At 41.4% G+C, this 18,035-nt stretch overlaps 1 protein-coding gene across 1 annotated transcript in view; it reads right to left on the minus strand.

The window, feature by feature from the left end:
- Positions 1-18,035, minus strand: part of POC1B (POC1 centriolar protein B) — a 61,681-nt gene that overhangs the window by 23,866 nt on the left and 19,780 nt on the right. The window contains exons 3-10 of the mRNA XM_038756010.1: positions 15,887-16,058; positions 14,606-14,785; positions 11,108-11,215; positions 10,836-10,951; positions 9,400-9,533; positions 7,063-7,131; positions 6,235-6,387; positions 1,495-1,581 (exon numbers count right to left, since the gene is read on the minus strand). Of these exons, the coding sequence (XP_038611938.1) occupies positions 1,495-1,581; positions 6,235-6,387; positions 7,063-7,131; positions 9,400-9,533; positions 10,836-10,951; positions 11,108-11,215; positions 14,606-14,785; positions 15,887-16,058 (1,019 nt within the window). The remainder of the gene's footprint in view (positions 1-1,494; positions 1,582-6,234; positions 6,388-7,062; positions 7,132-9,399; positions 9,534-10,835; positions 10,952-11,107; positions 11,216-14,605; positions 14,786-15,886; positions 16,059-18,035) is intronic.

Consider the following 18,035-nt stretch of genomic DNA (forward strand, 5'->3'; position numbering starts at 1 on the left):
GTCAGAGAAAATTACATTGAACCACTTCTTGGTCTCCGTAGTACCGGGGACAAACTAGAGAAAAAAATCTAACAGAAATTAAGTTCTGAATGGCTATCCCTTTTTACCTTACCTTGATGAAATCCATTTCTGAGTAAACCACTTTTGTTCTCCAAAAAGCCATTTTAAACACTGCCCTTGTTGGTCTCCCATATGCTTCTGTGTAATTAGATTCGCCTGCACATTATCACCCGAAGTATCACATCCCATTTTTGATTACACAAAAAGTACATTTTCCTTTAGAAGTATCAGAAAGTGTTTACTAGGGGAGCAGGAGAAAAGCCGCCTTAAGAGGGAGGTGAAATAAGAAGCATGTTAGGCTCCTTAAGGATTTCATTTTTATTGGTTTCTCATTCATTAATAAAATATGCACTGTGATCGATTAAAAGTTAAAAAGCAAAGCAGCTTTGTCAACAAACATGCAACTTTATTGGACCACAGACGTTTTTACCTGCCTGGCCTTCCTAAGGAGCATGCTAATATCAGCATTCTTTATTTCTTATCTCACACAGATTATACAATCCCTGAGAGAGGTCAAGAAACTGTTTACCGGCTGCTATACACCAGTGGTTGGTCTCAATTAAGAATGGACAATTTGACTCAATCCCCACCCAGATAACGCTAAAAGGGTACAATTCAACATTCCCGTACACAGGTAGTTTATGATAAGTATGTGCACAGGAGCTCCACGTTTCGTTCGGGCAGTCTAATTGATTTGGAGCCCATATATATGCAATTTGTGACTGGAATGGCACCTAATGAAATGCTGCTTCCTCTCTTGGGGATAAAAATAAGAGAAAAATGATTGATTGGGAACGAAGCGTCCCCAGAGTGGTTAGGGAGGAAACAGAGATGAGGCAGGCACCTTCTAGAGGTCATTAAAATCAATAAAGTTGTATCAGAATATTTGGTAATAAGCCACAATGCGGGCACCTAAGTCGGCAGCAGTGAAGTATTCTGCACATTAACTGTTATAAATATTAAAGTTGTTTAACAGCGTGGCTCAATGGGAAGAGCATGGGCTTTGGAGTCAGAGGTCATGGGTTCAAATCCCGGCCCCGCCACTTGTCAGCAGTGTGACTTTGGGCAAGTCACTTAACTTTTCTGGGCCTTAGTTACCTCATCTGTAAAATGGGGATTAAGACTGTGAGCCCCCTTGGGACAACCTGATCACCTTGTAACCACCCCAACGCTTAGAACAGTGCTTTGCACATAGTAAGTGCTTAATAAATGCCATTATTATTATTATTATTATTATTATTATTAACACTAATATTGCTCCCTCTGGTGGCTAAAAAAAAGATACGCTTCCCCCCTACTAAGTTTCCAGTAAAACTTTTTTCTAGGAGGGCTACAAATAATATTCATTTCATAAAACTGGGCCGACATTTTGTGTTTTTATAAAAAAAAGAAATAACGATGTCTGGCAATAGTCTCAAACCACAGTTAACTTACCACTGAACCAGAAGGCGCCAAGGAGCAAATATTCACAATAGGGAGTTCGGTATTTTGCAAATTTCGCACTTCAAGCTTTGGATCAATCTAAAAAGAAAAAAAAAGGAAGAGACATCAATTTAAACAGGTAGGAAAAAAAATCCACTGTGTTTATTTAATATGTTTTACAAAAACCAGGACATCCAGATCATGAAGTCGTGGCTCAGTGAGTCAGAGGTCATGGGTTCGAATCCCGGCTCCGCCACATGTCTGCTGTGTGACCTTGGGCAAGTCACTTAACTTCTCTGAGCCTCAGTTACCTCATCTGTAAAATGGGGATTAAGACTGAGCCCCACGTCGGACAACTTGATCACCTTGTATCCCCCCCAGCGCTTGGAACAATGCTTGGCACATAGTAAGTGCTTAACAAATGCCATTATTATCATTATTATTATTATTATTATTATTATCATTATTATTATATGCAGAAACAGCATGGCCTAATGGATAGAGTGCAGGCCTGGAAATCAGATGGTCATGAGTTCTAATCCCAGCTCCTCCACCTGTCTACTGAGTGACCTTGGGCACCATTTCTCTGTGCCTCAGTCCCCTCATCTGGAAAATGGGGATTGAGACTGTGAGCCTCGTGTAGAACAGGGACTGTGTCCAACCTGATTCGTTTGAATCTACCCCAGCGCTTAGTATAGTGCCTGGTACATAGTAACTACTTAACAAATACCATAATTATTATTATTATAGAGATTATAAAGATTGATTAATTTCCTAAAAAATTAATCAAAGCATGTTGGGCATATATGTGTTATGGCAGAGCTGAGTATAGAATGAATACCCATCAGAAGCAGCGTGGGTCAGTGGAAAGAGCCCGGGCTTTGGAGTCAGAGGTCATGGGTTCAAATCCCAGCTCCGTCACTTGTCAGCTGCGTGACTTTGGGCAAGTCGCTTAACTTCTCTGTGCCTCAGTTACCTCATCTGGAAAATGGGGATTAAGATTGTGAGCCCCACGTGGGACAACCTGATCACCTTTCATTCATTCCATCGTATTTATTGAGCGCTTACTGTGTGCAGAGCACTGTACTAAGCGCTTGGGAAGTACAAGTTGGCAACATATGGAGATGGTCCCTACCCAAGAACGGGCTCACCTTGTAACCTCCCCAGCATTTAGAACAGTGCTTTGCACATAGTAAACACTTAATAAATGCCATTATTATTATTATCTAAAATCACTGACTAACACAGTTACTCTGGATTTTTTTTAAGTAGATGAAACATACTTATGGTTTTCTAAGCAATAAAAATATTTGCTAGATATCCGTCTCTATACAGGGATTTTCCCTCGTGTGGTGGCACAGTCCTGCTATGCTTGCCCAGAACTCTAGCCTATTCGAGCTAGCAGGATCTAAGTGGGAATGTAATAACAATAATAATAATAATAATGGTATTAGATAAGTGGTTACTATGTGTCAAGCACCATACTAAGCGCTGTAGTAGAAGATAATCATGTCCCACAGGGAGCTTACAGTCTAAGTGTACAGTGCTCTGCACACAGTAAATGCTCAATAAATATGATTGAATGATTGAATGACTAAGTAGGAAGGAGAATAGGTATTGAATCCCCATTCTGCGGATGAGGGAACTGAGTCACAGAGAAGCTAAGTGACTTGCCCAAGGTCACACAGTGGGTATGTGACGGAGCCGAGGTTAGGACCCAGGTCCTCTGGTATGTGGGGGTCAGTCCATGCCAGCTTCTCCGTTCCAAGATAATCAATCGTATTTATTGAGCGCTTACTGTGTGCAGAGCACTGTACTAAGCGCTTGGGAAGTACAAGTTGGCAACATATAGAGACGGTCCCTACTCAACAATGGGCTCCCCGTGGCTCAGTGGAAAGAGCCCGGGCTTTGGAGTCAGAGGTCATGGGTTCAAATCCCGGCTCCGCCAATTGTCAGCTGTGTGACTTTGGGCAAGTCACTTCACTTCTCTGGGCCTCAATTCCCTCATCTGGAAAATAGGGATTAAGACTGTGAGACCCCGTGGGACAACCCGATCACCTTGTAACCTCCCCAGTGCTTAGAACAGTGCTTTGCACATAGTAAGCTCTTAATAAATGCCATTACTATTATTAAGATCTAAACTGACCAGACCAACAAGGTGGGTTGGGCCTGAAACCTAAAAATCAGGCTTAGTCTGGGGGTGTGGGGGGGGGTCTTCATTCCCCTCTCCTTTAGCAGTCAGCGCATCTGCCTTTTAGACTGTGAGCCCACTGTTGGGTAGGGACTGTCTCTATATGTTGCCAATTTGTACTTCCCAAGCGCTTAGTACAGTGCTCTGCACATAGTAAGTGCTCAATAAATACGATTGATGATGATCTGCCTTTCCAGTCCGATCAGAAGGTGGGGACTGGAGGAAAGACAGAAACTGGAAGGCAGGTCATCTCTCCTGTTTCTAAAGGGGAGATACCCAGCACTTAGAACAGTGCTTTGCACATAGTAAGTGCTTAACAAATACCACCATTATTATCAGGTTGTCCCACGGGGGGCTCACAGTCTTCATCCCCATTTGATGGATGAGGAAACTGAGGTCCGGAGAAGGGAAGTGACTTGCCCAAAGTCACCCAGCTGACAATTGGCAGAGCCGGGATTTGAACCCACGACCTCTGACTCCAAAGCCTGGGCTCTTTCCACTGAGCCACGCTGCTTCAAAACAAAATTTCTTGCCAAACTAAGCCCTTGGTCCCGTACTCTAAGCGTGTGTCCGAGCAGGTCGTATTTATTGAGCACTCACTGTGCTCAGAGCACTGGACTAAGCACTTGAAAAGTACAGTTATTACTGTTTGCAACAGAAGAAAACAGGCAAGGACTCACACAACCGCTTAGTCCGGTGCAGAGCACTCAGTTAATACCATTATTTTCAGAAGAGCATTTTCGAAGAACGTTCCCCAAATGACCGTGAGCCCGTTGTGGGCAGGGATCGTCTCTATCTGTTGTTGAATTGTGCTTCCCAAGCGCTTAGTACAGTGTGCGTTTAGCTATAATTTTATTTGTTCTGACGATTCTGACACCCGTCTACATGTTTTATTTTGCCATCCGTCTCCCCCTTCTAGACTGGGAGCCCGCTGTTGGGTAGGGACCGTCTCTATATATAGCTGCCAACTTGTACTTCCCAAGCGCTTAGTACAGTGCTCGGCACACAGTAAGCGCTCAATAAGTACGATTGAATGAATGAATATATATATAGCAGACACTATTTCATTCTCTTTTATCTACTGCCATCTACTGTAGATGAGGGCCCAGGCTTCAAGTTACACTGAAACCTACCACTGTACTACACATTTGAATAACAAATGTATTTTTATATAGAAACCACCACTACTTGAAGAAAAGTAAAAATAATTTCAGGCAATAGCGCTTGGTACAGTGCTCTGCACACAGTAAGCACTCAATAAATATGATTGAATAATAGGACTGGGTCAATAATAATAATAATAATGATGATGTCATTAATTCAATCGTATTTATTGAGCACTTACTGCATGCAGAGCAATGTACTAAGCACTTGGGAAGTAAGCGCTTCCCATGTGCAAAGCACTGTTCTAAGCACTGGGGACGTTACAAGGTGATCAAGTCGTCCCACAGGGACTCACAGTCTTCATCCCCATTTTACAGATGAGGAACCGAGGCACAGAGAAGTGAAGTGACTTGCCCAAAGTCACACAGCTGACAAGTGGCAGAGATGGGATTTGAACCCATGACCTCTGACTCCAAAGCCCAGGCTCCTTCCACTGAGCCACGCTGCCAATGAAGCACTGGTATGTTTTTAAATTTTTAATCCAACTTTTTATGTTTGTTTTTTTTTTAGAAATCGCGTTTCCAAAGACAGTGTCTTTTGGAAAACTTTTGGAACTGCTAAGAGTTCTAGAGCTCTGCTCTAATATTAATTCACATACTGGCTACAACATAACAGTAAAAACTATGAATAAATTCAGTTTACAATATTTGTAACTTTGTAATCTGTGAAGAAATAATTCACCGATGCACAAAGACCAGAAACACAAACTCCATAACAAGGACTAAGGTGAAATTACACTCAGTTCTCCCAAAACACGTCTTTTCATTATGCATTTTGGCTAGAGCGTGATGGCGAGATTACAGGACGTACTTCCACGTGCGGAAGTTTGGCTGGATTCGGTACAGTGACCAAAGTGATGGTTGTACGCAGGGCAACAGACACCTTAAGTAAAACAATCAATCAAGCAATCATATTTATTGAGCGCTTACTGTGTGCAGAGTACTGTACTAAGCACTTGGGAAGTACAAGTTGGCAACAATGACAGTCCTTAACGTGGGGTTCTGCAAGAATATAACTGCTTTGTCGTAGAACAACATTTGTGCAATTTGTTTTCTCTCCATAGGAATAAAATGCTCTCCCTTCTGTGTCATCTATGCACTTGGATATCTGGGCATCTGATAGCCACTTCACCCTAAGCTCCGCAGCACTTATGTACACATCTTTATATCATGTATTACAAATTATTTCTTTATATTACCGTCTGTCTCCCCCTCTAGCGTGTAAGATCATTGTCGGCAGGGAGGGTGCTTGCTAACTCTGTTGTTTTGTACTCCCCCCCAAGCACTTAGTACCGAGCTCTATGCATAGTAGACACTAAAAAAAAAAAAATAATAATGATGGTATTTGTTAAGCGCTTACAAATACCACTCGGTGATTGACTCATCTTTAGCACTTACCTCAATTGACTGTGGTTTCCCATCATGGAGATGAGGAACTCTGGGGTAAATATCAAGAAGGTGAGGTGGGTCATCCAATGTCATTCGTGCAATGTGCTTTTTAAGAAGGTCTTTATAATTATACGCATCAAAATTTGTCTTCCACAATAGAACCTGCCAAAATAATCACACTGCTCTAAGAGAAACCGCTGAAGAGATAAACAAGTTCCGTAAAAAGCAAAAATCACAAGTCAATTGGTTTTCGTGCAGAAGATGAAACTGCTTTTCAAAATGCGAGCCATGGTTTTTCACTGCACAAAAAGCGTGGGGCTAAAAATGTGACACATATTCAGTTTGCTATTATATTCCACCCAGTTGGGTTCACGTTGCGCCCTGGCAACTTTAATATATACCTTTTACACAACAGAATAAGTACTGTAGTACTGGTACTATTCCTATACTGTTAGAGTAAAATCAAATCATCACACAACAAATCATTATAGGCAGCCTCAAAACTAACCAAATAAATCGCAAGAAAAATAGCCCAGCATAATCACCTCCATGAAAAGTTTGCTTTGACCTTTTTAATATATAATGCCAGTTTTATCCCATTTAAAAAAGTTTTAAAACTGATACTAATGAGTCTGGGCCTCCAGGATTGGACATCCACATCTTGAGGGTGAATCTGCAGGACCATAGGGTGACCAGAAGTTTTGGGCCCATTTTTTCCCGAGGAAAAACAAATACCCACTGCCCCCACCCAACTCCATACACACACACAAACACAAGCTACTGTGTTGATCGAATCCCAAGATGGTGTCTTTTTTGGAGTAAGGATATATGACTAACCTGAGCATCGGCACCTCCAGAAGCAAACTGTTCTCCACCTTTAGAAAAGGAAACAGCGAGAACTGGGCCCTTTAAAGAAAAAAAAAAGTTAAAACATTTAGTTATTCCTTAAGTTGATTTCCATGTGTTCCATATTTTGAGTAAAATAATTACAAAACGTAACAATCACGCATACCACCAGCTGACTTTTTATCCTTCAGAGATTATCCATGCACTAAACCAATTCCTACCCTGTTAGAGTAAAACCAAATCATCACATAAAAGTAGTAAGAAAGAAACCCATGGACTAGCCCTATAACCGTCTACTAGTCTTAAAAGCTATCCTAAGACCTTAGGTGGGTTTCTAGTATTTAGTACTGATGTTATTTCCATTCTTCTCCCAGTTTTCATTTGATTATTCCCATAGTTAAAGGAGCTAAACTACCATAACCTACTGGAAAGAGCATGGAGGTGGGAGTCAGGAGACCTGGGTTCTAATCCCACCTCTGCCACTGGCTTGCTGTGTGATCCTGGGTGCTTAATATAATAATAATAATAAAAATGGCATTTATTAAGCGCTTACTATGTGCAAAGCACTGTTCTCCCCCTGGGTCTCAACTTCCTTGTCTGTAAAATGGGGGTAAGAGACTAGTGGGTCCCACTGGGGACAAGAATTGTGTCTGCTTTGACAAACCTAATAATAATAATAATTCATTCATTCATTCAATCGTATTGAGCGCTTACTGTGTGCAGAGCACTGTACTAAGCGCTTGGGAAGTACAAGTTGGCAACATATAGAGACGGTCCCTACCCAATAATAATTAAGGTATTTGTTAAGTGCTTACTATGTGCCATGCACTGTTCTAAGCACTGGGGTAGACCCGGGTTGGACACAGTCCAACTTTGATCTATTTCATGAAATAAGTATCTATGTACTCACCAGATAGTACCAATAGTTGTTTTCCTTCCCCCTTAGACTGTGACCTCCATGTGAGAGGCTGTGTCTTATTGCCTCTTCCCCAGCATTTAACACAGTGCTTAACCCATGATAAGCATTTAACAAATACTGTTACCTTGTTTTTATAGTAAGTACTTCATAAATGTCATGCTTATTCCTAAATTCTTGACGATGATCATCTAGTTAAGTTAAAAATTCACCTTACTATAGAAGTCCAAGTGGCCATTCCCTTTACAAAAGTAATCTGATGTAAAAAGTGCCTTCTAGACTATAAACTGCATTTTAATGCACCTTCTAAGTTGGAAAAAAAGAGAAGAGTCCAACAAGTTCACTTTGAATGGTATTTTTCTCCCCCCAAAGAATCTTGTTTCTGTCCAGGCGGAGTGTTTAGGGCTTTCCCTAGGCATTGAAGTGGGATCCACCCTGATCTCTCCACTGCAGCACAGTGAGAGCATAGAAGTAGGCCAATGCCTCCACTCCCTCTCGATATCAGAGCCCTCCTGTTCGCTCCACCTTAGCAGTGTGGCAGCCTGCTGTCTTCTGAACTTTCAGAATACTGCTGCTGTGGCTATTTTGAGGGGTGGACTCTAAACACCCCTAGTTTGGCAGTGAGGAGCATGAAACCACAGCTCCTACTCATTACGGGCAGGGAATGTGTCAACCAACTCTGCTATATTGTGTTCTCCCAAAAGGGTCTCTGCATATGGTAAGTGCTCAGCCAGTACCATAGACTGACTGATGGATTGAGTAAATTAGGTCCTGTGAGAGGCAGAGTGGTGAAGTGGAGAGAGTGTAGGTGTGGAAGTTTGAGGACTCAAATTCAAGGACTAAATCTGCCACTCAGCTGCTGAGTGTCCTCAAGAAAATCTCTTACCTCTTTACGCCTCAGTTTCCTCATCTACAATGGGGACAGGAATATCTCATTCTTTCTACCTCACAGGGATAGTGCGAATAAACGAATAAAATGAAAACGGGCTGGTAATAAAAGCACCATAATACGTTAATTTTCTTGTCCTTACCTCTTTCCTCTTTTTATTGTTTCACCGGCCCTCCCCCTTATCTACTACGAGGACCAGTGTTTGGTGCGGTGTCATGCCCACAGTGGGCACTTGAATGTTATTATTCATTCAATCGCATTTATTGAGCGCTTACTTACTGCCACTAACAATCTTTCTCACTGATCCTTTCAAGATGACTATTTCTTATATTTGTGAAGTCACATTACTGAGGGTTGCTTCCATTAGGTAGGAATGATGTTCAAAGTATAGAATTTTGTTTCCTTTGATAATACACACACACACACACACACACACAAATACACACAAACACCATGGTTAAAAAGATGAGTCAATTTTACTAAACACGTACTTGAGAAAAAATTGTAACAGCTACTACCCTACCGTATGTCCATGAAGTGTGTATATGAGTCTTCCTTCTAAGAGATCCAAAATCTTAAGGGTACCATCAGAGGAAGCAGTGATGAGATAGTTACCAGAAGGATGAAAGGATATACAATTAACTGCACCACTGTGAACTGATTTACAGAAAATAAAGATATAATTTAGAAATCAATCGTAAATTTGGAAAATTTACAGAGGTATTTTAGAATCCTAAAATAGAATATCTGTACCATTAATAAAGAGCAGAGAAGAAAAGGAGGGAAGATAAAGTTACATTGTTCCAAAGAGGAACAGAAACAATAGCATCAAACCATACTGACTTCCTTCAAGAGGCATTTTCTGATTAATCTACTGTTAAGTCATTCCCATCCTCCCCTTCAATATTCAAGTTTTACCTGTTCATTCATTTGTACCTACTCACTTGTAGCTATTATATTTTCTTACCCCTACCTATATACAGCCATTAAATTTATACCTACTTCTCCCCCGTTGAACTGCAAGTTCTTTGAGGTCAGAGAACATAAGACCTTTTATTTCTTTTATATAATCCTCAAATGTCTAGTACAGTGCCCTCCCCACAATATGCACTCGATAAATATTAATGTGACTGATACAGAGGAAGCTTGATTACACGGCAAAGCACTACATTCTCACCAAGGTTTACAACTGATATAACAGAGAAACAGGAAAGAAGAAACACAATCTACTATCTGCCTTCTTGAATATTATTCTCCAAATCATTAAAAAAATACACACAAATCAGACACTAACAGTTTATACTCAGTGCAGGATGCATATAAACAAGAAAATAGAATAATGTTCTACCTCAAGTTAGTTAGAAGTTATACCTCAAAAGTAATGTGGATTGAGTTCAGAATTTGAAGGTCCAAAACTCTGGACTCTTCCCTCACCACTGGCTTTCACTGTGGCCTTGTCACTAACATTATTTCAGTGAACCTCATTTTATTCATATATAAAGCAGAGCCAGAAATAAATGGAAACTGGGGTGTCAGCTATTCTCCCTCTATGCCCCATAGCTTCTATCATACTTAACAGTATCAAAGCTTACCAGCTCGTCCCAATCTTTGTGAGCCAATAAAAAACAAGAGTATACTCCTAGAGAACATGGATGAATAGGATATGAACATTCATATTTACACTGAATACATCTGCATCTGCATTTACAGATTTACATCTGCATTCCTATCTCTTTTAGTCAATTAGTCTCAATAGGATGTTGTACAGATCAACTCGAAAAATAGTGTTTGACCCCTCGAGAAAGTCGTTTTTAAGCTAGTGTTTAGTTTGCTCCAATAGAGACAGGAGCATTGTCATCAGTGCTCTTAAAAGAACTTAGAGACATAATCAGAGGTGGTTAGTGGGGAGTTGGGAGAAAACTATAAACCACTGGGTTATAATACTGAAGACAACTTCACCTTGGTAATGCTGAAGTAACTTATTCGTTCTTAAATCCCAGAGTCTTACTGTATGATCAGACCCCGCTGAAGCTACACATGTGCCATTAGGGTTAAAAGAAACATAGTTGGCAAACCTAAAAGAAAGAATAGAAAAATGCCATGACATTTCAACTTATTTTAGAAAATTTCATGACGATAATACACAACCTACTTGTGAAACCACCCTCCCCTAGTAAACATACAAAAAGGGATCCATATGTCACACATCCATTGGTTTTACTGAGCCTTACCCTTCATAATCTGTAAAATTGTTAACACACAGTTTAGTAGCTGTGTCCCAAATTTTAACGGTTTTATCGTCACTGCAAGACACTATTAGTCTTCCATCCGGTGAAAATCTGGAAAGTACAAAAGAGGAATTCTAATAAAAGTATCTGTGAAAAAACAATGATGCCATTTCAATAAGATCAGGGTCCATAAAACCAATATTTATGTATCAAACTGTGAATAGATATTTTTAGCCCATAGTTTCTAATTAAAAACCACACTCAGGGAAAAGAACTTCCATAATCTGTCAGATAAGGTAAACCTTTCTACATCCCAACTCCCTGGAGATAAATACCGAAGAGGTGAAGTGAAAGATTGCGATTGCGATTTCAGATTGCCTTTTCTTCTTACTCATTCTTCCTCACCTAAGGCCATCACTATGAAGCTTTCTATTTAGTGTATGGATTTCAGTTAGACGGTTCCTGGATAAAAACTTTGATTCTAGGATGCCGTGATTCAAATGGTCAATTTGGGAGCAGGTGTTCAAACTGAAGATATGCCAAAGCCCACATTAATTAGATCCTGCCTTAAGCGCTACCTTTTTTTAAATCCTGTCCCAGTTCTGTGCTACCTTATGCCAAATTCAGACACTCTCCCTCGGCCGCTCTGCTTAAGAGGGGATCGATCATGTGAGTCCCTGTTTTAGAGCCTGGGGGCGGGGGGAGATGACATGGACTTTAAAATAAATAAATATATAAATAAATAATGGATATCATTCCACCTGAACACTTAAGTACTCACTAATCCTTGGAGAATTTCTGCATGTCTTTATATGCTGTTGCTTGATTATTATTTTAAGTATTAATTGAATGACTTTACTTGTTAAGTGCTTACTAGGTGTCAAGCACTGTTCTAAGCGCTAGGATAGAGACAAGTTAATATACAATAGAGTTGGTAGACACTCCCTGCCCACGAGGAGCTTGCAGTGCTCTGCACACAGAAGATGCTCAATAAATACAATTGACTGGTTGACTGAATACATGCATCACTCTGCCATAGAAGGATACTAGGTTGCTCTGCTGGGACTAGAACCGTGACTCTCCCAAGTGCTTAGTACACCCAGCGCCTAGAACTATGCGCTTTGCACATAGTAAGTGCTTAATAAATGCCATCATTATTATTATTACAGTGCTCTGCCCACAGTGAGCGCTCAATAAATATGATTGACGGGGCTTTGCCTATTATTGCCTCTTACAGGCAGTCCTGCCAAATACAGGTTCCTTATTAAGCATTCAGGACAGATTGTGAAGCAAAACTGAGAAACGTTCTTCCGACAACGCATCTCTGTTGGAATACAATGTGACACGTGTCAGAGGGAAGAGTTCTGTGGTATTGGATGCCATGTGTGTACTACGGCATAAGTTTTCTATCAATCATTCAATCAGTCGTATTTATCGAGCGCATACTGAGCGCAATGTATAGTTGCTAAGTGTTTGGGAGACCACTATACAACAGAGTTGGTGGATATGTCCCCCGCCCACATTGAGTTTACCGTAGAGAGGTTAAACGAAATTGAGTACTTATTTGATTTGATCGTTTTCAGTTAGTGTATATTAGATGTAGATTCAGTTATGGGGTCTTTACGTAGCCACATTTGAATCTCACAATATTTAGGCTTATTATTCACTTCAATTTATTAAAGCAATGGCTTTAATTGTTAAAACTCTAGAGTTGAATTTAGAGTAACTGCGGCTGCAAAATAGGGAGAGACAATCAAATCCACACCAATTGCTTGTGATGTGTTTAGAACGGAGTCGGTCAATCTGCTCTTGCTAATCGACGATCAAATCTTAAATCGTGTGTTGTTGTGGGTAAGGAACAGGTCTCCCAACTCTGTTGTAACGTACTCACCCGAGTGCTTGGTACAATCCCCTTCACACAGTAAACTCTCAGTATATCAATCAATCGTATTTATTGAGCGCTTACTGTGTGCAGAGCACCGTACTAAGCGCTTGGGAAGTACAAGTTGGCAACATATAGAGACAGTCCCTACCCAACAGTGGGCTCACAGTCTGTTTGCCTGATAACTTTTTTTTTGAAAAGTTAGCACGTAAAGACCACTTATTGGATAAAAAGAGATGAAAGAGTAAGATAATTACAAAAAGATTTATATGTGGAAAATTCAAAAATTGTTTTTTCCTAGAGTCCCCCAAATTGAAGGTCAGATGGTCCTTCCTCACAGGGTTCCAGCCCAAAGAAACCTTCCACACAAGCCTTCCATACCTGCTGAGACTAGAAAAATGGCAGCCACATCCTTCTCCTCCTCCTCCTCCTGCCACAAAGGGACAAGATGACAGTTCCCCCTGGATTTTGCAAATAGTTCTTAACTGCATCCGACTCTAAGTGACTTCCACAGTGTGGCCTTCCTTGGGTTAACACAAGGTGAGCAAAAAGGCCCTCTCGTTTATGTATACCTCCTAGACACTTTGCCACGTCCTTCATTCAAAGCATACCAAACCCAGCCCACAACGCAAATAGGCAAAATTTAGGGGCAGGACACTTTACTACAAAAATCGCCCTAAATTTTTGAGATGTTCGAGGAAGTGAGGCAGTGAATGACTGTGACGTCACCAATGCCTGAGCAATTTTCTGCATGACCTGGGCATAATACGCTTATGCAAGTAAAGAATACAGGCGGGAGGAAGAGAAATACATTTTCTTCTCCTCTGGTGTGTGTTTTATAATGCCAACTGGACCATCAATCAATGGTAATTACTGAGGACTTCCTGTGTGCAGAGGGCTGTACTCAGTGCCTGGGAGGGTACAATACAGTTGACAGACACAACTACCTGCCCACATCTAGTACATCTAGTGGGGGAGACAGATGATTGAATAACTGCAGACAGGGGAAGAAACTGAATATACGGGTAGTACCTACGTGTTCTTGGTCAGGGGGAGATATCAAAGTGCTAGGATATACAAATGGAAGTGCACAGGCGGTACAGAAGAGAGAATACAGAAGGGAGGTGAGAGGTTGGTCAGAGAAGGCTTCTTGGAGGAGGTACGACTTTAGTAGGGCTTCAAAGGTGGAGAGAGTGGTGGTCTGTTGGATATGAAGGGGAAGGGAGTTCCAGGCATAGGGGAGGGCGCGAGCAAGAAGTCGACAGCAAGAGAGATGAGACCACGGCCCAGTAAATAGATCAGTGTTAGAGGAGAGGAGCGCAAGCTGGATTGTAGTGGGAGATGAGCAAGGTTAGGCAGGAGGGAAGTTCAGCTCCTACTGTAACCGATGCCTATAGTTTGTTTTGCCATTCTGCACTTCACCTTCCCAACTGCTTGGACACATCAGAAACCGAGATCTCCATCACTCTAATCTCCAAAATATGGAGTAGATCACCAAACGCTTTTCCTGCCATTTTTGCATTTCATACCAAACTCAGTTTTGAAAAGCTTCAAGTGTATGGAACATGATGAGGCAGCAGACAGGTAGAAATCGACCGATGCAAATCTTTCGAACTCACTTGGCACAGCGAACCCAGTTGGTGTGCTGGAACAAGGAATATAAAAAGCGCTGGCGGTGCATGCTCCATACTTTGATCGATTTGTCCTCAGAGGCCGTGGCTAGAAACTGGCCGTCGTGCGAAAAGTTCACGCTGCGAACAGGGGCGGTGTGCGTCTTGAATTCGGAAAATTTTCCTTTCCTGGGGGTACAGGTCACAAGGTTAAATGGTGTGAGGATTATACATTCAACCTAAAAATATGACAAATATAATTAGTACCCTTAAACAACTGTTTGGGAAAATAACAGAATTTCATGTTTTTCTACACTACCATTGACACTGTGCATTCTACATTAAATTTCCAACATAAGGAACCAGAGATAGCAAAAGAGAGCACCTAAATTTGTAGTAATGCATCTTCAGTTTTACAGTAAAGTGGTGGAAATAACATTTTGAAGGACACTGGCTACTCTTTTTGGATGCTTGCATTTTCCACTAGGCAAAAAAGCGTAGTAAGTCTTACCAAGGTGTTAAAAGTGTTAATGAATTAACTGTAGTTCTGTGATCTTCCCCAACACAGTCATAATTAAATTGAACTGGGTATTAATGAATTTTCTCTTCAAAAAATTGAGATAAGCCCACCTGTTTCATGTTTCAGTTGGGAGAATCAGATATTGACCATAATCCCAGGTAGAAAAGGCAAGCAAATCAAACTTATTCCGCACAGCACAGCAGCCTCAAAACTGTGATGCTTGTGAAAGTCAACGTTTTTTTTGAAAAATAAGAACTGAGGTACCGCTGAAGCCTAATTTTACTCTGTGAGACTGTGAACATTATATTTTCTGCTTTTTGGCATTGTTTTCAATTAGACAAAGGAGGTAGACATCCTGCAGAGGCAACAGAGCTAGTCCACAATTTCTATGCACACAGTTTATTTGCCCTTCGAAAGAGACCAAATGATCTTAAATATATTTTAATTTAAAGCCTGGCATACAGGCTGGGATGCAAAATTTCAAGAAAAAACTGAACTCTACGAAGCATATTGTTTTGTAATTGATTATTTCTATACGTAGTTTCAAGGTATCTCATTCTCCCCTGTGAATGAGGACTTTTACCCCAGGACTTACTACTTAGAACCACTGGGTTCCTGGGCCTCAACAGGGAAGCAAAAACTTGGGTCTATCCTCGACCCCCTTGAGAATCCCCAGTTTGCACCAAGTCCAAGTTGGAGCCTACAGACCGAGGAATGATCACCATCAGATTTGAAGTACCCTGTTCTCCCAAAGCCCCCAGGCTACTTACATTTTAGGTATCCAAAGTCTAACTGTTCTGTCACGTGAAGCAGATGCTACTACGTTTCCAATGGGTGAAAAGTGCACACTGGTCAGGGCATCCTTGTGACCGACGTATCTGAATGCTCTAGCCTGAGGCTTAAAATTCCATATCATGAGAAAGGTGTCACATGAAGCTGAGGCTAGCAGGAAAAAAAAAACAAAAAAACAGCTATTAAGACTCAGTGTAGATGGCCACCCCCACACTAAGTTAATTCCCCATTAGGAACGTTGTCAGTTGAAGAGATCAGAGGGTCAATACTGGGAATGCAGGCAGGGTCAGAGCAGCTGGAATTTGCAAGTACAGACCCCGCCATCCAAATAATACAAGCTGCGCCTGGGCCTGCTTCAAGAAGGGAAGTATTTACATTTAATTTTGTATACACAGAACTAAAAGAAATACCCATCTTTGCCTGGGCTGCCTCTCTACCTCGTGGGTCATACATGCCACTTCCCCTCTTCCCTCAGCCACAAAGATATACACTCACTTAGCCGCAAGTACGCACTAATCACTCACAACCCAGGCCATTGCCGGAAAACCACAATACTAAGACCAGAGCACCCCTTATCACCAAGAGAAGTCAGGTGAAACATAGCTGCTGGCTCACTGGTATCGCTGCCACCTTTAGGGATGGGTCCTTCAGATATTCAATCAGTCAGCAGGAAAGGCCCAGGCATGCTCTGGATTCTGCAGTAGAATCCCTAGTATAAAAGATGCTAAATTTTAGACTGTGAGCCCGCTGCGGGACAGGGACTGTGTCTCATTCCCCCTCTGTCGGTTTTTTTTCCAGTATTTGGTACAGTGCTTTGCACACAGCAAGCACTTAACAGATGCTATTACTACTACTTCTAAATAGTACGCTCCCCGCCCCCCGCAAACGCACAATTAACAGGCCAACTTCCTGATGGCTACAAGATATTCACTGGAATTGCAGTCCAGCCAGCGGCAATAGCCGAAGAACCAACTGCCTGAAACCTTGTTTTCTCTTGCCACTAAAGCTTCTGGGATCTCTCTGCAGATACATTTTTCTACCTCTGCAACTGTGTTAAGAAAATATTTAACTCGGTTAGGGGAACTATGAATGAAAGGTGGGGAAAAAAGGGGTGTTGGCACAGCTTATAGTCAGCAAACAGAAAGGGGAAGACCTAGGTTGACATCTACCCATCCTCCCAAAACACAGCAGCCACTGGGAGTCATTTTTTCTTTTTTATAGTATGCGTTATTAATTCATTCATCTTTATTGAGCACTTACTGTGTGGCGAGCACTGTACTTAGTGCTTGGGAGAGTATACACTATAACAATAAACAAACACATTCCCTGCCCATAATGAGCTTACCGTCTAGAGGGGGAGGAAGACATTAATATAAGTACATTACAGATAAACATTTATATAAATTACAGATATGTTCCTAAGTGCTGAGGGAGAGGTGAATAGAGGGTGCTTTGAAGTCTATGGTAGAGATTTTCTGCTTGATGCAGAGATGAACTGAGCCCACTGTTGGGTAGGGACTGTCTCTATATGTTACCAATTTGTACTTCCCAAGCGTAGTACAGTGCTCTGCACATAGTAAGCGCTCAATAAATACGATTGATGATGATGATGAACTGGGCAACCAGTGGAGGTTCTTGAGGAGTGGAGAAACAAACCTGGCCTGAATGCTTTTGTAAAATAAATAAATAATAATAATAATAATAATAATAATAGCATTTGTTAAGCGCTTACTATGTGCAAAGCACTGTTCTAAGAGCTTGGGGGATGCAAGGTGATCAAGTTGTCCCATGTAGGGCTCACATATGGACTAGAGTGGGGAGAAACAGGAGGTGGGGAGGCCAGCAAGGAGACTGATGCAGTAATCAAGGCGGGATAGTATAAGTGCCTGGATTAATCTGGGCGTAGTTTGAATAGAAAGATTTTACTGTAACTTTTCAATGCTATAATTAGAACCCAGGTCCTTCTGACCCCCAAGCCTGTGGTCTATCTTCTTGGCCATGCTGCTTCTCCGTGATCCATCCAATTTGGGGCTTGAGGAATTGGGGACAATCCAGACAACCCCTCTCCCTTGCCTAAAAATGAACTGTTTCGGGTCATTGAAAAAGAACAGAAGTGCCTTCAGATTC

Source organism: Tachyglossus aculeatus, chromosome 14 (genome assembly GCF_015852505.1).
Source record: "Tachyglossus aculeatus isolate mTacAcu1 chromosome 14, mTacAcu1.pri, whole genome shotgun sequence".
Taxonomy (NCBI): domain Eukaryota; kingdom Metazoa; phylum Chordata; class Mammalia; order Monotremata; family Tachyglossidae; genus Tachyglossus; species Tachyglossus aculeatus.